Genomic DNA, 26825 nt, shown 5'->3' on the forward strand with positions numbered 1-26825 from the left:
CATCTTATTCTTCTTTTCTCTTTCAGCCCTGTATGGACATTCTTGTAATTGTACATATCTTTTAATACATAAGAGACTCTTTGAGGTGGGGGTCATTCATTCTTGACACCTCTAATATTATTCTTGTTCTTTTCTCTATTCGGCCAAGAGTGTTGACAAGAATAAGTGATCTGTTACAAGTTGAAGGGTTTAGAAGAGCCAGGGGCAGATAAAAAAAAGACATGAGTTAAAATAGTACAAATGATTTAAGGATTCATAATCTAACAATGGGTATGGAACTGAACAAAGTAGAACGGTAGAACAGAATTCAAGGATTAATTGAATTGAATGATGAACCCACTATAAAATAAAGATAAAAAGGAGAGTACTAACAACAAATATGCATCATGGGCTTGGCTCTTGTGGAACCATTACATTACAAAGGGACAAGTCATAACCAATGATACCCAGATACCTGTACGAGCCTAGCTACTAGTGTTGGACACAATACATACCCAATATCACACTAGATACTACATTGGCACTTCTATATAGACTATAAAATTTAAAACTTACCAAATATGTAAAATGATGTTTTAACAAGTGATATTATAAAAATATCATAAATTTGACAAGACATTTGCCTAGAGAAATGACACCTAGCTCCAAAAACTTGATACAAAAGCATGATATAGGCAACAATATCCATACCTATGTTTTTTTATAGATAATAGTAACTTTGTTAATTAAAAGCAAAGGATGCATATAACAAAATCCCCACAAAGAGGCATGAGGTGCAGCCTCTAAACTATATCATAAATCTTACAAATGAGCCCAAAAAGATGATTCCTATGCACCCCTTGTTTGTGCCCAGGGTTTTAGGAAATGAGGAGTCATGTTTTCGCATTCCATATTATTGTCCATGTTGATAGTCATATATGGGCATTATGGGACATGGCACCCTGTTACCCCCTCTATTTGCACAAAAATCCATGCTTGTGGTTTGTCTACTTGTGCTTTTAGTTCCCTGTGATGGACAATGCCCATGCTGCTAGCTTTACATGTTCACATATATAGAACCAAAAAGTCGAAAGAAAACCAAACAACGACCGAAGGACAGCAACTATATAGAATACAGAGGGGGGGGGGGATCAAACTCGATGAAATCAAAGAATCACCATAAATAAAGCTACTCTACTCTGTACAGCAAGAATAGGGGAGCTCTTTTTTTCTTCATGAATGAAGGATCAGAAAGAATATCTTTGATGCTCCAAACTAGCAAACTCGTCTGTAGACACCAACCAGGTTTCTGTTCTGTAGCCATACCTTTTTACCAAGTCCCCCAACTCAGCAGTTTGTCAAGAGCACTACGGAATTATTAGACATAACCTAAGAGTCTCCAAATAAGGATAAAAAAAGATAAAACCAAATCTGGTGTTTATACTCAGATTTTAATAATAGATAATTGACCATTTTTCCATTCAGGTGTTGGATTCCAATTCAACAGGTCTGATCTATTTATAACGTTCTGCTTAGAATGATGGATGGAATGGTTTTTTTTTTTTTTTTAATTTATGGTTTTAGTTTCTAATGATGCTTGTAGGCAAGGATCAAAGTATCGTTGTTGGGTATGCATTGGACAACTCAGATACGGATACACTTTGGAAACACATGGATACGGATGAAAAAAATGGAAATGTTGGATATACTAGGGAAATGCATACAAATTCCATAAATATATTAATAACATTAAGTTTTACGTCAAAATAGCTAGAAATAATGTATAAATACATAGGAAGTGCATATTTTAATGGTATATATGAAGAAATATATTACAATTAATATAGCGAAATGCATAGATATCCTACAAATTTACTGATAATAAATCAACCAAGAGTCCAAGACACATTAAATAGATTTTTACAAAATAATACATGCACAAAGCCATTATTATTTTATTTTCTATTAAAGTCCAAGGCACGAAACATATGCAACTATTGTATTTGAATTATTATATCAAAATTTTCTATTTTACTATTTTTAATTTTTAACACTAACAAAAAAAAATCAACTAAAAAATTAATCTCAAATGTTTGGTAAACAATATTTTCATTTTAACAGTAAATTGGTTATTATAAAATGTAAGTTAAAATATCAATTAATAATTTGTAAAAATATATCAAATCTATTAAAAATTTAGAAGATATATATCAAATGAAAATTCATAAATTTTAATTAATAAAATAATTATTATTAATATTTGTATTTTATAAATTTTCTAAAATAAAAAAATTAGTTTTTTTATATAAATGTAAACTAGTGGATTTGATAGGTTCAATTTATATTATATTCACAAATATTTTGTAAACAATATTTTCATTTTTGTAAATAATAAATGCATTGTTATTTAATGCAAATTAAAATATTAATTAGTAATTTATAAAAATTTTAAGATAGATATAATGTGCAAATTTATAAACGCTAAGTATTAAAATAATTACTCTGTTATTAATATTTTATTTATATAAAATTCTTGAAATTAAAATTCTTTTTTGATACAAATGTGGATTTTATAGATTATTTATCCTATTGGTTTAGGAAATACTAATTTTGAATATTATTCTTTTTAATTTGTAGCTGAAGTTGTTGAACATATGTGTATGATATTTTTTTTGGTTGCATGTAGACTTTAACATTAATAAAAGTTAATTTATTTCATTTATTGTCATGAAATAAAAGGTAGCTTGGTAGTTAAGGATGCATGTAACACTTAGATGTTGAGCGACTTGGGTTCCTAGGTTCAAATCATGCTAGGTCCCTTTTTTATAGTGAGCACGCTTGTTGTCAAACCAAGGTTCAATATGCTTCCTTATCAGTGTGTGTCGGACCATATTGACTGACACTGTATGATATGCACTGATATGGTGGCATTTAGGACCGGTACACATGACTAACAGGATACACCTCCAATCGTAGTGTATCCTGTGTCAATGTGATCCGATACTAATGTAATATGCCCCATATTAGGCGTATTATATCAATATTTTAATCCTTGCTTGCAAGTATGGTGTTGTTGGTGCTGTTCTATCAAAGACTAAGCTAAACTAGTTATACTTCTCTCCAACTCAACCCCATTTTCATCCATACATTAAGATAATCAGACAGCATACCCATATTTCATCCATTTGATTCTCTCAAGTCTTAACAGTTCAAAAATAACCCTCTCAAGTTCCATTACCTGCATTCTGTCATCATCTATAGCCCCTATTATCTTCATTCAGCTGCCTATTCACCCACCATTAGCTAAATGTAAACTCCCTAATTATTTTAGGCTTATCGGATTTGATCTTGGAAAGGAATGAACATATCTGTATTAACTGTTTTATGACTGCAGTTGCTATGTCATTCTCAACAATTAAAGCCCACAACTCTGCCAATGGGCATGGATGAATAATCAATATAAAAAATATAATATGTAGAGATTGGGCATCTATTCAAATTTGCCATCCAAATCTCAATTTAACAATGCCAAATTAATAACATCCCTTATAAATCACTCAGTTGTCAAGGCATCACCTAGGCAACAAGTTCTCAATTAAATCACTCAATCAAAAGTAGTTATTTCAGGGGCAAGTTACAACAGACGTACCCCTTGGACTTTCAGACATGTGATTAGGGAAGTGGAAAAGACTGCAAAGGAAGTAGAGGCTGAATACAAGTGGGTTAGGAGTGCAAATGGGCTACCTGATTCCATTGCCAAACAAGGGGCCTTGAGGCAGCAACTATTTTGGGCGGCTGTGTAACTTGGGACTGAAAATTGTACTAATTCGAGGTTAAAAGTTACGAATGACACTCCCATCACCAAATTGTACTAGTTTCGTGTGGTTCAAAATTTAATAATAAATAAAATATATATTTCTGATAAAAAAACAAGTTCTCAATTAAATATTTATCATATTGCACATGTGTTTTAAATATTGAAAATAATAGACTTAAAAATGCTATTATCTTTTTTTAACCATTAATAATTATTTATATTACAGAAAATAAGGATAATATAAAGATTATTCCTACCCTCCAAAGAGTTAGTGAGGTAGGTAATTCAGGACCACAACAGTCTTATACTGACAAATATCAAGTAATCAAACAACAATTAACTTACAGATGTGTTACCACTGGAACCGGCATTCCCCACTCAAATTATTTCTTATTGACCTCTGATTTAGCTAAGCTGCCTGCTATCCTATTAGCAGACCTAGGGATCCAACTAAACAAGCAGTTCAGATTGGTAGGTAATGTCAATGGCTCAATGCTTCTCTTATTTGATGTCTACACACCATGGTATTTCAACCTTTGAGTATTTGACAGCAATCGGCTGATTACAACTTGACAAGCTCCTTCAATTTCTTTTAGATATGATGATTTACCATGTTTTAATATAAAATTCATTAGTATTTTATATCGAATTATTTCAATTTCTGTGCTTGCTGATTGGTTATAAAACTAGGAAATCAACATAAATTTTTAGGTTTTTTCTTTGTCAAACTTCATTGCCTAGGCAGGCCCCTAGGCACTCCATTGTTACCTAAATGCTGACATAAAGTTTTTTTGATCACCATTGAAGCCTTGGTTTTTAAGAAGCATGCCAAGGAGAAACCTCCTACAGGATGCCAATTCAGGTAATACCAAGAATTCTTAGTGTAATTGAAAACCAATAGGCAAATTCCCATTTAAAAATACAAAGACCTTCATATAATGTTATCATGAAGAAATATATTTCTCAGAACCCTCCCAGAGGTGGAGACCAAGCTACATTGATCCTGTTACTGGAAGAAACAGGATCTATGTAGCTTAGTCTCCACCTTTGGAAGGATTTATAAAGTTGAATTTTGATGGAAGCAGATAGGTCAATCCAGGGCTGTCAGGTGTAGGTGGGGTTCTGAGAAATGAGGAAGGCAACATCTTATCTTTGTTCTCAGGTCCAGTGGGAATAGGAGATTCTACTAGAGCTGAATTGTTATCTGATGTACAAGGAATTCAGATTGCAAATCCACTTGGTGTGGACAGCGTAACTGTAGAGGGAGATTCTAAGGTGGTGGTGGGGTGGATGCTGGATCTGATTCTGTTACTTGGCACTATAGAGACCTACTAAAGAAAGTCAAGTGGCTAACAAAGAACATGACAACTAGAATACAATGGGTGAGCAGGTTGGCTAATGCAATGGCAGATTTCTTAGCCAAACAAGGGGATTCTAAGGAAATTCTTTACTGGGCTGTGATGTAATTTCTAGATTTAGAGATGTCATTTGTACAAGGGTGTGGCTGTACCTCGCGTCCCCCTCATGATGTCTGTAACAGTTTCTATCTTTTGATAATAAAATTTATTCAATTATCAAAAAATATATATTTTTTGAGAAAACATAACACATAATTTAAGATAAAGTTGCTTTGATCACCATTGGAACCTACACAACAACCAAAATACTCCTGAAATAAAGGCCCCTGTTATATACCTGTACTCTATTTGTACAAGGGTGTGGCTGTACCTTGCGTCCCCCTCATGATGTCTGTAACAGTTTCTATCTTTTGATAATAAAATTTATTCAATTATCAAAAAATATATATTTTTTGAGAAAACATAACACATAATTTAAGATAAAGTTGCTTTGATCACCATTGGAACCTACACAACAACCAAAATACTCCTGAAATAAAGGCCCCTGTTATATACCTGTACTCTATTTGTAAATCTACTGTAACTTGAAAAAATCATGTGCAAAATATGCAATGATTGACTTCTAGTGTAGGTAATAGAATAATATTTTTTCAGCAGTAAAATCAAGACATTGAGAAATATTTCGACACAAACAAGAGAATAAAGTAAAGTGATGGGATTGTCACTCATAAAGTTCAATCTAGAATACGCCATGTGTTCTGTTGCTGCTTTCTTTTGCATTTTGACAGTTTTCATCCCAATAATGATCATGATTGATCAGCAACATAAAGAAGTAATACAATTCATTAGTGTCATAGATAGCATGGAATTCACATTTAATTTCATAAAACCACATCTAAATATATGCCTGACTTTTGAAAGCACTAACAATGTTGCATAGAGATATGTTTGCTAAGTTTTTCCAAATGTCAAATATGTGTTACAAAACTTCTTTGGACACAAAAAGGTAAAATGGGCATAAAGCTTCATTGAAAAGATAATAACCAGAAATACCTACCATGGTTGCTTTTATGTTGTCTGCCAATCCGTTCACAATATCTGTTCTTTGACATACTATAAACCATCAAACCATATTCTGAGAACCAATACCAACTTCGGATTCTTCCTGCAATGATAGGAAATAACCAAGAAGACAATAAACATGAATATATGGAAAAATTAGCATGTGAACATCTTAACAGGATCCCTGTGCACAACAAAGGATGAGAAATCAAGTGACAATATTTAATATGGGCATGTACAGTGCCAATGCTGTACTAGATTATGGCAATATTGATTATTCCCTGGTTATCAAAATAGAGTAACCCGCAGCTCTTCTAATATGGGCATGTACAACCCCTCAACACTGAAACAAGCAACTATTGACTGATGCTTATTTTTCCAAGAAACTAAATTCCCTCCTACAAAGACACAGAAACCTGAAGTAGACCACCTGTCATCAAGGGAACTTGCCCATATGCATCAGTATACACCTTTATTCTTAAGTGGTTATGCTTAGAGAACAAAATTCCTTTCCCTGGACAACCCTTCAAGTAGGCAAGAACCCTGTACACTGCAGCAAGGTGGGCGATCCGAAATTCTCCTCAACAAAGGATTATATTGAGTATTTGACAAAGTTATGTTGGTATGGACCTACATTCTTTTAGTTTATTGAATCCCTGGAGTTCTATTTAATTGTTTCTAGATTTTATTGTTACACGGAGCAAGCATCATGCTTGCTAGATCCACTGCAGAAACCTGTGTTGTCTACTAGATATGCACTTGGACTAGGCTTTTCCCAAAATATTTGAGGTGGATGCATCATTCCTCTACCACCATTGCTTTTAATCCAATAATGATGTTTGATCAAACCATAATTGTTCATGTGCTTTCCACTGCATCAATCTACATCCTTGCACTTTTAGGGCTCAATTTTCATAGAATCATTTCTTGTTGATATAGTTATTATGCAGGCCTTGGTTGAGCATTTATAAAATTTTCAGAGGGGCCTAGCCTGAAACCAAGGCCCAACACTGTTGAAATTCTTCAATTTGAATACCTTAATTTGCACCCTTTGTTAAAGATCTTAGTCAACTTTACAGCAATTTGCCATCTATTGTTGCTGCACTTAGATTTCCACGAAAGTTCTTATTTCTAATTCTATCCTTCAAAGATTCATACTCATCCATCCCAATATCCTTAATTCCACATCTTACCTACTATTGTTATATGTATGTATTTTTTTTACTAAGAGCAAAAATATTTATTGCAAGATGTGTGAAAAACTCCCTACCATTTAAAAGGTAGAAGTAGAAATACAAAGAAAACAGTAAAAATGATGGTTTATCAGATCACACTCTTTACAATCGACTCCTAGGGTCTGGAGTTACCATAAAATGATCTCATTATATGTATATATTCCTACTTGTTTCTTTATTGCCAACATTTTGTTCTGTAAAGCGCAGTCAACAGTTTTACTAGCACCATCTAATCTGCTCTAAAACCAAACTAGAAACATAAATTCAATCTCTAAAGAAGGAAAACCATTGTATATTATCCTTTGAAAATAAGATATTAATAAATTTGGAATAAGACAACCTTGAACAAGGAATTTTATGCAAGAAAAAAATATATGGAACCACCTGCTACATTTCCAATGGAAGCAATAGATTCCACAAATGCATCTAGAGTTGGGAATGGTGATTTCCCCATGAAGTAGGTTGTTGGAACATCCTTTGTGCAAGCATGCCATGCAAGTTCATTGGAGGATCCAGAATGTTGTCCAAAGTTACCATTGACCTATAAGGAACAATTCAATGTGTTGTAAAGATCAGAGTGCACAGATTTAGTAGGGTATTCCAAAGAGGGGAAGTAAACTTATTCAATTAGTGAAAGGCTACCTCAGAATCAAAGCACAGGGTCTTCACACAATCAAAATCCATCTTGCAAATAAGGAGCTTCTTGCAATCAGTATCCATGTTGCAAATTAGAGATGCCATGAACATTTCTTCCTCACTCTACAATTCATCAGCACATTTCATTGGAGCATGGAATTTGAAATTGGACATAGTTATTAAACTCAAGTTAGAGAAAACACAATGTAGCCTAAGATTTTTCACCTATTGCTGTATGAAGTACTCAAGAAATTACAATTGAACAATGGAATTTTTACTTTCATAGATGCACCAATGCATCCAATAAAAGAAAAAAAAAAATCAAAGATATCATGATTGCCATCATTGTTGTTGTCTGCCTTATCCCACTTTGGTGAAGCTGGCAATAGAATCCTTTCCTCTCTATTCTGCTCTATCCATGGAAGGGTCATTGTTTGGTGCAATGGCAATTGACTGACAAGCATGAGAACATGGGCTCAAATCTGAGAGCAGCCATGTTATGTGCCAAAGGTTAAATCCATATCCAGCCACATTATCGGGTTTGAGTGCCAGTTTTATTGCCTTGGTCCCAAACAAGGTTGGCAATGCTCATCCTAAAGACCTCGGACCAATTAGCATAGTTAATAGTTTGTATAAAATAATATCCAAGGTTTTGTCTTCGAGGATTAAAAGAGTTCTTCCCTCCGTCATATTTTCAAATCGGGATGTCTTTACGCAAGATAGACAAATTATAGATCAAATTTTGATTGCTAATGAGTGTGTGGAGATGAGAAGAACTGGAAGAAAAGGTTTGATTTGCAACTTAAACCTAGCGAAAGTCTACAATTTGGTGGATTGGTCCTTGTTGGAAGTAAAAAGAGGCTGTGGATTTGGGGAGATATGGGGCAAGTGGATTCCAAAGACTTATTTGAGAAGGTTTCCAAAGACTTTATCAAATGAGCCACCCTAATCATAATGCTTTCAATTATAGCTTCTTTGTTTCTTTCTTTTACTGCAGCCCTTGTACGTCTCTACATGAGCCTTCCCCTTTTCTTTGGCCAAGCAGTTGTTGGACCAAAGAGGCTTTGCACATCAACTGGGGGATTCCACCTACATTCAAACAAAGAGAAAAACCATTCCAAATACAAACAACAAAAGCACAGGAGGTTAATAAGTGATGGAAAATCTCATCATTGGCTTTACATAGGACACACTAATTAGGGAATAAGCAACACTTAGGTCTCTTTCTTTGGATCAAGTCACAAGTATTAGTTCTTTCATGAAAAGCTTCCCAACAAAAAGCTCCGGCCATGGGGGGAAAGGGGGATAGGCCTATACCAAACCTCCTTAACAAGAAAAAGGTTGCAAAGTACTAGGAGAGGATTAAGAGTTTAAAAAAGGAAGCACAAGAAAAAGGAGCCAAAAGGAAAGAGAGTCCAAATTCGACCATTAGACTTAAATGGATCAAGGAAGACCTCTTCAAGGATTTGAAGTAGAGCAAGACATCTTCTAAACCCCAAGTCCCAATCAAACCCAGATGTTGAATTAAAGGGAACATGGTAAGTGGAAATAGGCTTGTTTTTAAGGTAATAAAACACAAATAATGAGGAAAAAATAGAGGAAATCCCCACCCACTCATGTTCCTAGAATTTAATTTGGTCCCCCGCATAAAGGTCGTATTTGACAAAATGAAGGAAGTAGAAATCACTAATTGCAGGTTTAGTCAAGTTTCTTGTGAAAGGAAAGAGGGGGAAGATGAAGATTTCAGCAGCAGAGAAGAAAGGAGAAGAAGAAAAGAGTAGGAAGTGATGTGAGTTCTGCTGTAGTGGAATCAACCTCCTTGTGAAGTCTCTATCGTAAGTAATACTGAGAGGCAGAACGCAAAGGAGGTGGCAAGGTAGGTGACACAGGGCGGTGGTCAAGCACAGGAGTAGACACAGGGACTGGAACTGGGAGAGGAATAGACTGCTGACTCACTTCCCCAAAACACTCCCCCTGAGAAGGATTCTTTGAGAAGAAGTATGTGGATTCAAAAAAGGTGACATCCATGGTAACATACCGGCTCCCAGTGACTGGATCATAGCAGCAGTACCCTTACTGATTCTCTACATATCCAAAGAAGACACACTTTTTTGCCTTGGGATCAAGCTTCGAGCGGTGAGGACCAAGGATATGTGCAAAGCAGACACACCCAAACACCATGAGAGGAATATGAAACATCTGCCCCCAAGGAAAAAGGAGACTGAATGGGGTGCTGAATCCAAGTCTACGAGAGGGCACCTTGTTAATTAGATATACTGCCGTGAGAACTGCATCACCCCAAAACCGAACTAGATCTATAGATGTGATCATCATGCTTCTTGCAATCTCAACAATGTGTCTGTTCTTTCTTTCTGCAACCTTCACACTCCAGACTTGACAAACTAATAGACTCAAAAAGTTTTGGAAACAAAAAACTCAAAGAAGAAAAAGGTAAATGGCTCAAACGGTTATGCCAAAGCATAATTTGACCCACAGACCCTAACTCACTATCCCTGCTGACATGATGAGTCTGATGAGGAGGAAGTACATCCAGGAGGTAGATTCCATTTACTTCACGACCACTCCCAATAGTCCTCTTTGAGTCCAAATCCTGCAAAATACAATGACCAGGAGAAAAAATTACTGAGCAATTCATGTTCTTAGTCAAACTACTAACAGATAACAAATTAGTGCTCAATCTGGGAACATGAAGGACAAAGGGTAGAGAAATAGAATCACTAATCTTGACAGATCCCCTCCTAACAATAGGAACATGGGATCCATCAGCTGTGGAGACCCTATCTCTGCCAGAGCAGAGCTGGTAAGTTGAAAAAATAGTAGAGCTCTGGGTCATGTGCTCTGAGGCTCCAGAATCTATAATCCAAGGAGGTCCCTCCTTACCTGAAGTAGAAACATAATTTGCAGTGATGTGTGAACTACCTGTGTGAGCAAAGGAAGTAGAGTGGACTCCACCAATGCCACCTGTACCCTGTTGTCCGCTTGCGGCTGAACTGGAACTGGCTGTGTCCCGCTGGTTCAGAAGTAGCCCATATCTCTCAAGTTCGGCCCTTACTGCAGCAGCTGCAACAGACTCCAGAGCAGTTGTAGTAGGAGGGACCGGAATGTCACCAGTAACTGCCATGTGTGCATTTCCCTTCTTATTTTTCAATCTAGTCGGCACAAGATGTGGGTGAAGCTTCCAACAAGTATCTCTTGTGTGTTTAGGCTTCTTACAGTAGTCACAGATCAAATCTCTTTTATCTTCCTTCTTGATTTCACTACCACCCCGATCTCCACTTTGTTTAGGTTTCACAGCACTTACCATGGCAGACTGATCAGGAATAAGGTTTTTCATCATCACATCTCTCCTGCACTCCTCCCCTGACACAAAGGCATATGCCTGGGAGAGTAACACAGTCCCTGGAAAGAAGGTGTTGTCGTGCAATATCATACTCAGGATTAAGGCCAGCAAGAAATTCAAACACCCTATACTTCTCTAGATGTTTCTGATAGGTAGTTGCATCCTTAGTGGTTTCCCAAGCAAATGTCTCTAAATGGTCAATCTCCTGCCACAAGGTTTTAAATGAAAAATAGGCTGCAACAGATCTATCTCCCTGCCTTGTAGAAATAATCTGATTTCTCAATTGATAAGACCTAGCAAAATTCTCCCTCTGTGAATAGGTTTCTGCAACCCCATCCCATATTTCCTTAGCTATAATTGCCCATAAAAAATTTTTACTTATAAGGGGCAACATGGAAATACACAACCAAGTCATCACCATATAATTCTCCTGTACCCACCGGGAGTTGCTAGTTTCAGGTTTCACCTCTTCACTAGTGATATACCCTAATTTCCTACGAGCACCAATGGCCATCTTTACAAATTGTGGCCATTCTAAGTAATTTGCACCATCCAACCTAACTGTAGTAATGGTCCCAACCCCGAAAGGGTCTCCAGCACCTCCTCCCACTGGTCTCATTTCACTCCCCGACTTATTTTCAACTCCGTGGCCCTGCATGCTTCTAAAAAAATGTAAAGAAAATAACTAAAATTTGCAACAAGATCAAACAAAACACTTTTTGGAACCAACAACACCTTTCTGGTGTCTTAGACTTTCTTCCCACAAAAGAATCCTTTTCTGTGGGACAGAAGAAGAGAGAGAAGAGGCAGTCGCTCTCTCTAGAAGCCTCCAAATCAGGCAAGACTTGAATCGCCCCTTACAAAAAACTCCACGGAACCCTAAAAAATTAGGGCGCCACTTCCTAGGTCAAAATTGAAGAGTCCAACAGAAACAAGACTTCTCCTTTCTCCAGTTTTTCCTGATTTTGATGAGAAACCCTAGACCAGCTACAGGGTACACAGATCCACCAAAAAAATCCAAAAACTGGGCTTACCTGAGAGCTTCGATCAGCCTCTTAAATCACCATGCAGTCAGCCGATCTAGAGCTGCATGAGAGAACAACTTCAAGGAACCTTCGGCCCGCTCTGATACCAAGTAGAAATAACTAATTGCAGATTTAGTCGAGTTTCTTGTGAAAGGAAAGAGGGGGAAGATGAAGATTTCAGCAGTAGAGAAGAAAGGAGAAGAAGAAGAAGAGTAGGAAGTCAACCAGGATTCAGAATTAACCCTAGCCGCCTACCTCTCATTATATTTATACTTAACTTAAAGGATGATATATTACAAGGATGCCCTTAGTAGGGCGGCTACTAATATAGCTGAACAACAACTTAAAAAAAAACATAAACAAATGGGCCTAAAGCCCAACAACTTCCTAACTAAATAAAAAACAACTCAAACCAACTCAACACCCACCAACCGCCTGTACCTTCCAAGATCTTCAAATTCCTCACCCATGCTTAACTTGGTATTTGGTTCCATAGGTGTTTCAGTCGGTTTGGCACCTAACGATCTGGTCTCCTCCAACAAATCAATACCGTGCTTAGGCCTTGTTACTTCTATCCCCAAGAAATATTTTAATTTACCAAGGTCCTTTTTTTGAAAGTGCACCTGCAGAAAGGTCTTCAGCCTATCAATCCCCAATATATCACTATCGATAATGACAATATCATCTGCATGCACCACCACTAAGATCTTCTCAACATGTGAATCATAGTTGAATACTAAGTGATCAACTTGACACTATTTCATACCAAACTTATTTATCTCTTCATTATATCTACCAAACCACGCACCAGGGGACTATTTAAGTCCATAAATGGCCTTCTTTAGTCTACACACCTTACCATCCTTCCCTTGAGCAAAAAACCCCAGTGGCTGCTCCATATAGACCTCCTCAAGGATATCACCATGCAAAAAGGCATTGTTGATGTCAAGTTGAAACAAGGGCCAATCATACATAGCAGCTAGAGATATCAAAACACAAATGGAACCAATTTTAGCAATAGGAGAAAAGGTCTCTGTGTAGTCAATACCATATGTTTGGGAATAGCCTTTGGCAACCAGTCGAGCTTTTAATTGCACTACACTACTATCAGGTAAATACTTTATAGTGTATACCCACTTACAGCCTACAACATGCTTACCAGGAGGGAGTGTGATAATATCCCACGTGTGATTATGAGCCAAAGTTGAGAGTTCTTCTTCCATTGCATGGCGCCACCCTGGAGAGGCAAGGCTTCCTAAACATCTGTAGGAACTAAAATAGAAGACAACAAAGAAACAAACTGATGATGGGAAGTAGAAAGGTGAAATACAGAAACATAATTGGAAATGAGATGAAGTGTGCAACTACACTTACCTTTCTGCAAGGCAATAATAGGAAGATCAAGGTCAAAAACAAGAGGTGGAGCTAGTGGGGGGACAACTACCAAATCTGTCAACAGTGAAGAAGCTGGAGGAGGAACTGGTACATGTTGTTGACGCGTATACATTTGGCAGATGGGTGGCCATTCAATAGGAAGTTGCACTGGAGGTGAAGACTTAGTCACAACCAAAACAAATGGGATGGTGTCCTCAATAGAAACTAGAAGAGGAGGAGGAGAGGAAGAAGAAGAAGAGACATCACCGGACCTAGAAAAAAACGAAACAAACTCAAAGGAAGTAACATCAGGGCAAACAAAGGAACGTCGAGAACTAGGGTTATAAGACTTATACCCTTTCTAGGTCTGGGAATAGCCAACGAATATACACTTGGTGGATCGTGCATTTAATTCGTTTATTCCAAGTCCAAGATTACGAACAAAACATACACACCCAAAAACCTTGGGAGTAAAGGGAAAAGGAGATAAGGTAGGAAACAAAGTGGTGAAAGGAGAATGACCTTCAAGGATGGGTGTGGGAATCCAGTTAATGAGGAAACAAGATGTAAGTACAGCATCACTCAAAAAACGTTTGGATACATTCATATGATGCAAAAAGGACTGAGCAATTTCCAAAAGATGGCAGTTCTTTCTCTTAGCCACCCCATTTTGTTGTGGTATGTAGGTACATAAAGTTTGATAGATAATGTCATGTTGTTCCAAATACTCCCAAAACAGTGTATAAAAGTATCTGTGGCCATTATCAGAACGAAGAATCTTAATGTGTACACTAAATTGATTGTGAATTTCAGCATAAACTTTTTGGAAAATGGAAAACAATTCACTCCTTTCTTTCATTAGGTAAAGCCATATCATCCTTGAATAATCATCAAAGGAAAAGGACTCTAGCTTCTATAGACCCCAAATATCTGAATGAACAAAAGAAAAAGGACTCGGTATATGATTATCAACCCTATGACTAAAGGGAACATGAAGTTTCCCCAACTGGCACGATTCACGATCCAAAACAAAAAGACGACTCAATGATAGAATAAGCAACTCCAATGATTTAAGCGATGGATGACCAAGTCTACAGTGCCACTGAAGAGGAGAAAGAGACTTCTAAAGAGTTGTTGGCGAACCACCACCACCACCATCAATATAATACAGTCCACTAGCTTCATGCCCTCTACCAATCTTCACCCCCGTCTTGAGATCCTGAAAAACACAAGAAGAGGGGTAAAAGGTGATAGAACAATTAAGAGACTTGGTTAGCTTACTAACAGAGACATAAGATTAAAAGGGAATGTGGGAACATACAAAACTAAGGATAGGGCTTAAGGTCTATGTCAACATTACCAACACCACAAATGGAAGATGTGGAACAATTAGCAAGGGTAACAAAGTGCGGTGTGGAGCACTGTGAAAGCGAGGAGAACACACCTGGAGTCCCAGTCATATGATCGAAAAGCTCTAGAGTCGATAATCCAGGAGGTGGGTTTGGATGCCAGACAAGCCATACTTGAATGTGGGAGAGTAGTTGTATTCTGTTGAGAGGTGGCTTGGATAAATCGCTCATACTCATCACATGAGACACTCATCATCTCCTTCCTGGAGGCATCCATAGATGTAGAGGGCATCTGATCAGCTTGTTGGATATCATGTCTTGAACTACCATCACTGGCCACTTTGCCCAAGTTGAAGGTAGGCCGTGCAAATCATAACAAAAATTAATGGTGTGCCCTTCCATACCACAATGTGTACACCTCCTCGGACCATTACTATGTCCTCTGCCACGAGCTCCCCCTGAATCTCGACCTCCAACACATCCACCGCCATAACTATACATGGGTCCACCACCACCACTACGACCATACATGGATCCACTGCTACCACTACGACCAGGCTTAACTTTTTGAGCTCCGCCTCTAACACCACGATGTCCCCCTCTCGTCACTACAAAGGCAGACTTGTCAGAGATAGTAGAATTCTTTGTGGGCCCAATAGAAATTCTCCAAAGACAAGCAAATACCTATTCTAGAAATGGAAGAACTGATCCTCCTAGTACCTGTGCTCTCACTAGTTCATATTCAGATTTCAACCCTACTAAAAATCTAGTTACATCTAGTTGTTCTCTTTGTTGTTGCTGAATCTTAACATCAAAAGTGAGGGGATGGTACACGTTCAACTCATTACAAAGGTTCCTCATGCTAACATAGTACTCCTTAAGACTTTGATTACTGTTGCAGATTAAAGTACTCTTAATAAAGCTTATACACTCTAATAGTATTGTTTTGTCCCGAGTACAACTTCTTGGCATGGTCCCAAATCTCCTTGGTTGTATCTAGGAACATAAACTTCAGACTGATCTTGGGTTCCATACCATTCCATAACCATGTCATAGTATTGGGAACAAGAAGATGCATGGTACTCCTATGCATCTTCTTGTTCCCAGTCACTAACTATTGAGAGTCAGCAGGAGGTTTTTCTTCTCTTACATCCTTCACGTTCTTCTTAGCTCTAAAAAAGACCTCTACAGATTTCGCCCAATACTATGACATGGTTATGGAATGGTATGGAACCCAAGATCAGTCTGAAGTTTATGTTCCTAGATACAACCAAGGAGATTTGGGAACAAGAAGATGCATGGTACTCCTATGCATCTTCTTGTTCCCAGTCACTAACTATTGAGAGTCAGCAGGAGGTTTTTCTTCTCTTACATCCTTCACGTTCTTCTTAGCTCTAAAAAAGACCTCTACAGATTTCGCCCAATGCACATAATTCCCCCCATTCAATTTGATAGAAGTCATCTGAACATTTAGGTAGTCGATGGGAACCATAACACTAGATTTGTGTTCACTACTGTCTTCCATATCTGAATTCCCTTTTTTTCTTTCGTATATCAAACTTCTAAATCACTTTTCACCACACTGCACACTAGTGAAACCACCTATAGTCACAATTTTCAATAATACCCATCACTGATTTCTTCACTTTCAGCACCACAAAACTATCCCACAACTACCTGAATACACACCATAACACTAGCAACTCACCAACCACTCAATTCATACTGAAACAAAATATAGCCCACCTTTTTGATCACCAAAAACCAACCTGACAAATACACACCATAACACTAGCAACTCACCAACCACTCAATTCACACTGAAACAAACATATAGCCCACCTTTTTGATCACCAAAAACCAACCTGACACTCGACTGTCCACTGCACCACCTGAAACAGCCCTCTTAGTACCATCGATTAGAGGGCTTCCTACAAACCACCACAAACACCCACTAAACCACTGCTTGGAGGCATGAAAACCTCCAAAGGGAAAGGGTGACCACTCCTTTTCAGCCCTTTTCCCTATCTCCAACAGATGAAGAAGAAAACTGTAAAACCCTATGCTGAATGGCGATAGAACAGAATTCTGGCCAGATCTGATTTTGTCACAGTGGCTCTGATTAGAGGTGTAAAGTGGGACGGCACGGCCCACGCAAAATTTTGGGGGTCGTGCCACCCTCCCCAATGAAAATTTTGGGGTTTGGCCCAGCACAGCCCATGGTCATTTTATTTTTGTTAAGTTATGTGCTTATGTGGCAGTTTTAATAGAGACTTCCTGTATCCCATACTTAAGTGGGGGCAGCTTAGTCTTTGTACAACTAATTAGAGTTTAATTCATATTATGGTCAACTAATAGGGTTTAGCTATCAGATTTGATTGTTCCTTTTCAAACTGTTGAAGCCACTTAGCTCAGTCATGTCGTGTCGTGCTGGCTCGTGGACCTAAAACCCCAAGCCCAGCACGGCCTGCATGGTCGTGTCGGGCTTGGCACAACCCGCGAACCGTCGTGCTGGGCCGGTCCAAGTTTGTATTAGAGGAAGATTAGAAGAGATAGAAGAGATAGAAGAGAGAAGAAGAGAAGAGAAGAGAGAAGGAGAACATTGGTTCGAACTAGAGAGAAAAGTATATTTCTCTAGTCAGCCAGGTTATATTTATAGGTTTCTATTAAATAAAACAAATGATTGTTATATTCCTACTCAAGTATGGGACACATCACTTAACATAAACATTACACATCAGCTTAAACATAAAATAGAAAGACTAAACTACCCCTATACAGTCGACACTAACATAGTACATATCTCACATTGAAAAATCAGATGGTCTATTTTCAGAATGTGTCAAGAATGTTATCCACATGAAAATAGAGCCTTTCTCAAAAATATGCAGAGACATTCAAGGTAACTTTAGCTTGATCCCTATGTGTTTGAAATAGAGCCATTGCTTGGAGTAATAGTAAAATCTCAGGCTGACAAGCGTGAGAACATGGGTTTGAGTGTGAGAACTGCCATTTTGTCCAAAAAGAATACCCAACGTTAGGCCCATGTCCAGTTCATATCTCTCAAGACCCCAGATTGCCGGGACCAACATTGAGTAATGGCCTCTGCTCTTGAAATAAAATCGAAGTACAGGAGGAAAATTATTTAAAATTCAAGTCATGCAATGTGCAACCTGAAAGAACGGAGGAAGGAACAGAGTATAGCCCTGCTTAGAAGATACAGAGGAAGGAACAGAGTATAACCAACTCGCTGCTACTAAATTCTTACCTATGTTTTGTGCCCATGTAGCAGAGCTTGCTAAATGTGAACAAGGCAATACAAAATGAAATGCATGACAAAATTACTAAAAAAGAAAATGAAATGAATGGAAAATGCTGAAGGACCCTTCTTTTGTTTTATGCTATGCTGTTTGGGCTTAGGACACAGATCAGGCATCAGGCAAGTGAATGGAACCATGAAAAGGCTTTTGCACTGTAGAAAGAAGGAATCTACACAATTGGTCTACAGCAGTAGCCCATAGTTGTAGTACTATGTCACGTATTTCTTTAATTCTTAGCCCAGAAGGGCAACTGTAATTGAACATATTAAGCCCCTCTTCAATAAAGATATGGCTATATAGGGTGGTGGTTGATCATTCTTGACACCCCTTCAGCTTCTCTTGCTTTGGTTTTAGTTTTCTGATTACTTGTTTTCTTGGTTCAGCCTTGAACCCTTGTAGATTTTCAACTTTCCTTGTTCACATGCACAGATTGAAATTAGTGCCAACCGCATCTTAGGTGTGTTGTAGTCAAAGAAAATAATCAAAACAAAAAATGAAGATAGCATATACTGACTTAAATATAAGAGTATGGAACTAGTGATAATTTAAACAGGAGTAAGTTTCATACCATGCTTTTACATTTGAAGCGCCCAGTGGATAGAAGCACTGAATTCTTCCCTGCCTTAGAGGACAGAAATAGACGAAAACAGCGGTTTCGAGAATATACAGAAGTATCAACAAAAAGTTGACAAGGGATTTCATCAGAGCTTGGATCTTTTGAGATAAAAAGTTTATCAAGTCTTCGATCACTCTCCCTTGCACTACAAATCCGTGAGCATATCTGATATCATGGCATCAAACAGTGGCAAACCAACACTACTTAATCTATCCACAGAGAGGTGAAGAAAAAATATATCTGAGACGGCAGAAATTCCCATCTAGCAAGTTCATGGTTATAAACTGTAGAAGATCCCATCTTACATAGAATGATTTATGGCTGTACAACAAATTGGGTTCAACTAATTTAAGGAATTTGTGCGCTAGGAAGCTTTGCTAGCTAGATTAGTGCAACTTGGGTCAGATTGAATTGCGCATTTTTTAAATTTTGAAGGGACCTGATCCTGTATCCAGACCCAAGCCCAAAATAGTACAAATGCTTCAAACAAGGCAACCCTATATGCATCCTAGATAAGTAGGTTACATATCTATGTTCGATATTTAACAGGCTCCATATCCACGTTGTATACATGATGCTCCTTTGCCATAACTGAGTATCATAGCTAAGAAGTAATTGGACATCAAGTAAAATTTATCATAGAGAAAATTCTGAGAATCTGTTGGCCACAACATTTAACAGTGGATATGGCATTCAACAGAGTGGAATGAACAACAGGATTCATGTAGTTGACCCTATGTTGGGACAAGGATTTTTTGAGTTTAAGTTTAAATACTAAGAATAATCAAGAACTTCAGTAGGATATCGGCATGCATATAGGACTTAATCAGTAAGGAAATAAACAATTAATGCACAAAAATGCTTCCCTAAGGCATACCTCAGCAACAAATGCACCGGCATGTAAGTTGTCCTTGAAGGCAGTTTTTGGTATGCGAATGATCAAATGACGCGAAAATTTTTCTGCCAAAAAAAATATTATGAATGTGCAGAATTTAATTAGACACGTGAAACCTATGAAATTTCACTCAGCATACTACTTGATTTTGTAGCCATTGTAGAGAAGATGGAGGGTAGTTATGTAATTTTATCTTTCTTGTATTTTAATGTGTGTGTACATTATTGTACAGCTTCTTTAATTCTTTTGTAAGGACAAACTTGTCCATTATATAAATACTCACTTTTTGGGTTGGTTCAATCAAATTGATCAACCCTAACAGATCTGGACTATTGGTTTTCCTCTTGTCTCTTCACTTTCTCACAAACTAACATGGTATTAGAGCAGGCTGTTCTCTGATCCATTACTCCTTTTCTAATCTGTTTGATAGCTGCCCTCATCATCGATTGGTTCTGGACTGTTCTGATCATTCCAGGAACCAGTTTTTTGTGTTTTGCACATCCAGCAAGAGAGATTTCATTGGATCTCTCTCGGAAGACATCCGTTTGCGGTGAAAATTAAAAGGAAGTGTCGCCTGGTCCTATACATCATCCTCTGAAAGTTTCATCAAGATCAGAGAAGAAATGAGAGAGATCTATACACCTCTTCTAGGCGGCAGCAACCAGTCTTTCCTTTTTTGGACTGTGTTCTCAGATTTCAACTATTGCTGTATCTTGGACAATCTTTCAACTATAAGAGGTCTCTTCTCTTAGTTTTTTACTCTCTTGAATTTGTTCTCTGCTTATATTGCTTGCTTCAACTAGTTTTCGCCTTGTGTTCTTACTCGACATGGATCTGGAAAAGAATGAAACTATTTCTGCTAAGTTCGATGGAAACAATTATGCTCTCTAGAAGTTTCGCTTTCAGTATTTTGTTGAAGGGAGGGGTATGTGGGGTTATATTGACGGTTCCACACCCATATCCAAAGCTAATGATGTCAAAGGGCTGAAATAGTGGAAAACTGAGGATGCACAGGTTGTTTCGTGGATTCTTGGTTCTAACACTATGGATGTCAATATTCCAATGAGAGGACTCAAATCTAACCATGACATGTTCAACTACCTTGAAAAGGTGTATCAACAATCAAATATGTCCACGCAATATCATATTGAAGTTGATATTTTCTCTTATGTTCAAGGGGAGAAGCAGATTCAGGAATACTATGTTGGGTTTGTGAACTTTTTGACTGAATATGAATTAAATCACTTTGGGGGACCTCTCTATGGACTGTTGTGTGAAAGCTATGAAGAAACATCTCAGTAAGAGAAAGACTGCATTTTTTAATGCATCTCATATCTGATTATGAGACTCTACGCTCTAGTATACTCAACAGAAAGCCTATACCCAATCTTGATGTAATACTTGGAGAGTTATTAAGAGAGGAAACTCATCTCTTCACTCAGTCTGCACTTGATTAAAAGAAGGAACATGGAATAGATATTGTATTCTTAGCTACCAAACAGAAGGGGAAGGATTTCTCAAAGATGCAATGTTATGAATGCAAGGAATACAGACACGTGGCATCCCACTGCAAGAAGAAAATTTTCTGCACCTACCGCAAACAGCAGGGACACATTATTGTGGAATGCCCAGTCAAGCCCCCCAAGAAAGGACAAAATAAGGCTTATCAAGCCTCAGCTGAACAGACTCCAAATAATAATGCCTCCTCATCAGCTCACAAACCTAATGCACAGGGAAATTTGATTGAAACGACATAGTGTTCAGTCCCAGAGATCTTGCCCAGGTACACCTCAACAGAATGGGGTATCTGAGCACAAGAATTGTCACATTGCTAGTATAGTGAGATCGTTGTTACAAGACTCCCATGTTCCCATTACCTTCTAGGTGGAGGCGACCCGCATTGTTGTTCATCTCATCAACATTCTTCCTACTGCTATCCTTGAAAATTCTTCTCCCCACCAGTTCTTGTTTCACCATCCACCTAATCTACCATGCTTCGTGTCTTTGGTTGTGCCTGTTTTGTCCATCTTCCTCCTCATGAACACACTAAGCTAACAGCTTAATCAGCGACGTGTGCATTCATGGGATATAATATGAAACACAAGGGATTTCTCTATTATGATCCCAAAGTCCGAAGACTGTGCATTTCTCATAATGTCATTTTTCTTGAGAACTTTTCATTCTTTGAACATATTAGTAAATTGCCTACACCATCCTTTTCTGTTTTACAACATTTTGGCTCTGTAGGTGATTCTCCTCCCACATCTTGGCCACTTCAGGTTTATTCCAAAAAGCATCTAGCTCGCCCATTGCCTATGCCTTCACCACCAGCACTAGTGACTGGTCATTCCTCTCCATCCATCACTACTGTAAGTTCTTGTTCCCATCCTGTTGATTTGCCTCCATCCGTTCCTTTGCATCAGCCATCTCGTGTTTCTCGTCCACCTAACCACTATGGCTTCTTTTCTAGTCATAGCTCCTTCTCAGTTGTTCTGTCATCCACAGATATTCCTAAGTCTTACAATTAGGCTATAGAAATTAAGCATTGGAAAGATACAATGGATTCAGAGGTTCAGACTTTATTGAAGAATGATACTTGGGAGCTTGTTACTCCTCCCCCAAATGCCTCCATCATTGGTACCAATGGGTTTACAAAGTGAAACTTAAATCAGACGGCACTCTAGACAGATATAAGGCCCAGCTGATTGCTCAAGGCTACAAGCAAGAATATGGAATTGACTATGATGAGACCTTTGCTCCAATGGCTAAAATGACAACAGTCCATTTACCCTTGGCCATTACTACTCTTAGACAATGGACAATTCACCAGATGGATGTCAAGAATGCCTTTCTCCATGGGCATTTACAAGAAACAATTTACATGAAACCACCTCCCAGCTACTGTGATGATATCCTCTTATGGTGTGTAAATTGAAGAAATCTTTATATGGTCTTAAACAAGCTCCACAAGCTTGGTTTGACCTCTTCTATACAATGGTGTTGGAGGCTGGTTTTCAGCAAAATGTTTCAAATTACTCTCTTTCCACTCTCAAGCGAGCATAAGGGTTGACTCTTCTCTTGGTATATGTTGATGATATACACATCACCAGAGATGATGTAGATGGCATTAACAACTTGAAGCTCCTTCTCAACAACTCCTTCAAAATGAAGGATCTTGGGCCTGTCACCTATTTTCTTGGGCTTGAAATTCAGCAATGTCCTCAAGGTTATTTTGTCAATCAACAGAAATATGCCTCTGATTTGGTGACACTTGCTCGCTTGACTAATTCTAAACAAGTGGATACACCTTTAGAGCTTAATCGTAAACTAAGCAAGAACAAGGGGAGCTTCTCCCCGATGCTATTTTATATCGACAGCTTGTAGGTAGCCTTATCTACCTAGCCATGACTACATCGGACATTTCCTATGCGGTCCAGCTTGTGAGTCAGTTTGTATCTGCTCAACGTTAGCCCTAATTCTCTGTAGTTCTTTGAATCATCTATTATGTCAAGGGCACTCTATCTCACGGCTTGTTTTTCTCATCTTCATCCTCCACCCAACATCAAGCTTATGCAGATGCAAATTGGGCGGGTTGTCCTGACACTCGTCATTCCACTATTGGTTGGTGTATATTTCTTGGTGATTTTCTGATTTCTTGGAAATGCAAGAAACAACAAACCGTTTCCAAGTCATCTATAGAAGTAGAGTATAGAACAATGTGCTCAGTATGCAGTGAAATAGTCTGACTCAAGGCTCTACTTCATGACTTGGACATTGATTACTCATCTGCCATCCCCATGTTTGTTGACAACATGAGTGCAATCAAGATTGCCTTCAAACCCAATATTTCATGAGTGCACTAAACATATTGAGGTGGATTGCCACTTCATTCGCGATCTTCTCCTTGCAGGTAACATCTCTCTCCCGCATGTCTCCTCAAGCCTACAGCTTGCAGACCTCTTCACCAAAGCTATGACCAAAGCCCGACATCTATATCTATATAACAAAGAGGAAAGAGAGGAGGCAAGGGTCCTGTCACCATATTGCTCACATGTAAGCATTGCTTTTCTCAATTCATACACGAGTGGGTTTTCTATTTTGAAATTACCAAAATGATCCTTTTTGTCAATAAATTACCTCTTCCACCCTTTTGGGGCCCCTCTATGGTTCTAATATAAATTTTTAGCATTTTCTACTATAAATGTTTAATTGGCTTTGATTCACTCTCTCTCTCTCCCACCCCACTCAACCTCTTTAAATATCTTAAGATCTTTCCCAAATACACGTTCTCTTTCTTACACACACACTCCCTAAAAAGTAAGCGTATGTTCAATTGCTCTAATTAACCCAAGCATTAATCTATTCCGACATTTCTTTCCTAAACACATTTTCTCTTATACACACTCCCTAAAAATTAATGTTCAATTGCTATAATTAACCCAAGATTTAATCTATTCAAACCTTTCTTCCATAAACACACTTTCTCTCTCTTGCGCACACTCTCCCTAAAAAGTAATGTATGTTCAATTGCTCTAATTAACCCAAGATTTAATATTTTCAGACCTTTTCCCTTTGACCTCTTTCATCATCCATGTTATTTCTGAGCTCTCTCTAATCACCATTAAACAATGGAGATTGCACGAAGTGACGATGGTAAGTCCATTTCCTTAGCTATCATTTTGTATTTGAAATGATGTTGTAGGCATTATTTGAAATGATTTATTCATGCTATATTATTATTTCATCCTTGATAGCCTTTCTGGAAAAAGAAAAAAAAAGGAAACTAAATCTTGGTTTCAGAACTTCCAAAACATATAAACGTAAATTCAAAAAGCATTGTTCCAACTATGTAGTTTCGGAATCATGTACCTATACAATATTCCTAAGATGTCTTCAAATGTTTAGGGAGATTGACCTTAATGTTTAATCTATAGGTAGAGAGCCATAATTTCTATAGTTTTGGCTGATGTATATTGTGTTTTTTGTTGAATCTATAGTTTCTCCCATGTAATTTGAGTTTTTTTTTGTCTTCGTTCCTCCATTTATATTTACATATCAAAATAAACTGTAATATTCCCATGGATCACTTATTGTTGCCATTTTTTTTTTTGCACTTGCCTTTTAAAGGTCTCAGACTCTCAATGAAACTACTCAGATTGGATAGAGGTTGAGGCAAACGTAGGTGAAACACCAATCTTAGCATGAGACTTCTGAGTTAAAACTATGTGAGTGAAGGTGGTATTTTTGCTTACTTTTCTTTTAAAGATGTTAGTATACCCTGCATTCAATTTGTAAAGTTGCTTAGCATTTCCCATTTCCACTGTGTATCTATTAACCTTGTATTTCTAATTAATCTTCATTAGGGAACTTCTTTTCAGAAGCTCAACCAGATGGTTTTATTAAGGTTCTCTTCTTTATTGTAGGAGAAATGGAAAGTTAGGACAAAAAAAAGGTCCCACTACTTTGTATTTTGATAGGGCAGAGGTGGAGGAAAAACATAATTTAGCTTTTATTTCTAGTAAGCATGTAAGCAAGTTAAGCAAGTTTTATTGAAGAAATAGCCACAACATTAATTGAAGTTTTTTGTTAATAGTGGCTTATTACGACTCCATTGATAAGTGACCACTTGCTCTGGTTGGGATATGCTCACTATCATCCACACCTTGTTGGGAGAGAATTCCTCTCCTCCTTGTCAAGTCCAAACCTTGGTAGCCAATTGTAAGGTGTTAATTGATTTTATTTGCCCCTGCTTTCTTAAGTTTGTACAATGTTCTTGCAATAGAGCTGCACATATCTTAGCTAGGCATGCTCTTTCTCTGTCTCACCACTACACCTGGTCTTGTGCACCTCTTTTCATTATACAAGCTTTACAAGTTGATCTTGCTTTGAGTGGTTATTAAATTTTGTTTTTTGGTTTAAAAAATGAAGTTTTATATCTTTTCCATTTTTTAAAAAGACAAGCATTATATTTAAGGTTATTCATATTAACAAACCTGTAATATATGTTATAATAGAATATATATTAGAAAATGAGGATAGAAGTGAGAATCAGATATTTACGTATGTCACTTTTACACATGGTTTCAAATGTCGCGAAATGTCCTAATGTCACCCGACATATGTCGATGTCGAGGTTCACCGACATGGAAATGGATAGTAATATAAAAATTACATTATTTCGGTCAACATTTCCAATATTTCGGAAATGTCGACCAAATCGGTCCAAATAACCAAAGAAGACAGTTTTTCCTATTATGTCGGCAGGATGTCGATAATATTGATAGGATGTCAACTAATGTACATTAAAAATATAATATATTAGTATATCATATTATTATAATACAATATATTAATACAAATTAATCCATTAATAATTTCTATTTAATATTTCAAATAAAATATTGATAAAAAATAATTAACAAAATATAAAAACAAAAGAATAAATTAATTACTTTATAATATAAAACATAAAATATTTTTTAAGTAACAAAATATTAATTGGTTAGCACTTTTTAAAATATTTATTAAAATCAGAAAATGTTTATCAAATTTTATAATAAATCATATTCTACATTTAATATAAAAATCAGAATAAATTTATTAAACATTATACTAAATCATAATTTATTATAAGTTTAGTATTAAAAATCATAATAAATTCATTAAGTTTTATAAGAAATCAGAATTTATCATAACCTTAATACTACAAAAAGGAGAATCAGTTTATTAAATTTATAATAAAACATAATGTATTATAACTTTAATATTTAAAAAATCAGAATAAATGTATTTCTATTT

The 26825-nt window shown here is 37.2% G+C and overlaps 1 protein-coding gene and 1 long non-coding RNA gene across 9 annotated transcripts in view; one reads left to right on the forward strand and one right to left on the reverse strand.

The window, feature by feature from the left end:
* The window catches only part of LOC148879797 (uncharacterized), a 52844-nt gene extending 27083 nt beyond the window's left edge, over positions 1 to 25761 (forward strand). The window contains exons 3-4 of one of the 2 annotated variants that reach the window (XR_016104332.1): positions 25155 to 25252; positions 25451 to 25761. This is a non-coding gene — a long non-coding RNA (uncharacterized LOC148879797). Of the gene's footprint in view, positions 1 to 25154; positions 25408 to 25450 lie in introns of those variants that run through there. The other variant, XR_016104333.1, reaches the window with a different exon arrangement.
* The window catches only part of LOC148879796 (DNA primase), a 71187-nt gene that overhangs the window by 27370 nt on the left and 16992 nt on the right, over positions 1 to 26825 (reverse strand). For 6 of the 7 annotated variants that reach the window (XR_016104331.1, XM_088961497.1, XM_088961498.1 and 3 more), the window contains exons 7-11: positions 20010 to 20092; positions 19085 to 19297; positions 8094 to 8210; positions 7836 to 7992; positions 6212 to 6319 (exon numbers count right to left, since the gene is read on the reverse strand). Coding sequence is in view for 6 of the 7 variants with exons in the window: in XM_088961497.1 (XP_088817623.1) it covers positions 6212 to 6319; positions 7836 to 7992; positions 8094 to 8210; positions 19085 to 19297; positions 20010 to 20092 (678 nt within the window). In the remaining variant the exon portion in view is untranslated. The remainder of the gene's footprint in view (positions 1 to 6211; positions 6320 to 7835; positions 7993 to 8093; positions 8211 to 19084; positions 19298 to 20009; positions 20093 to 26825) is intronic. The other variant, XM_088961502.1, reaches the window with a different exon arrangement.

Source organism: Nelumbo lutea, chromosome 1 (genome assembly GCF_056320005.1).
Source record: "Nelumbo lutea isolate HS-2025 chromosome 1, American lotus-T2T, whole genome shotgun sequence".
Classification (NCBI taxonomy): Eukaryota; Viridiplantae; Streptophyta; class Magnoliopsida; order Proteales; family Nelumbonaceae; genus Nelumbo; species Nelumbo lutea.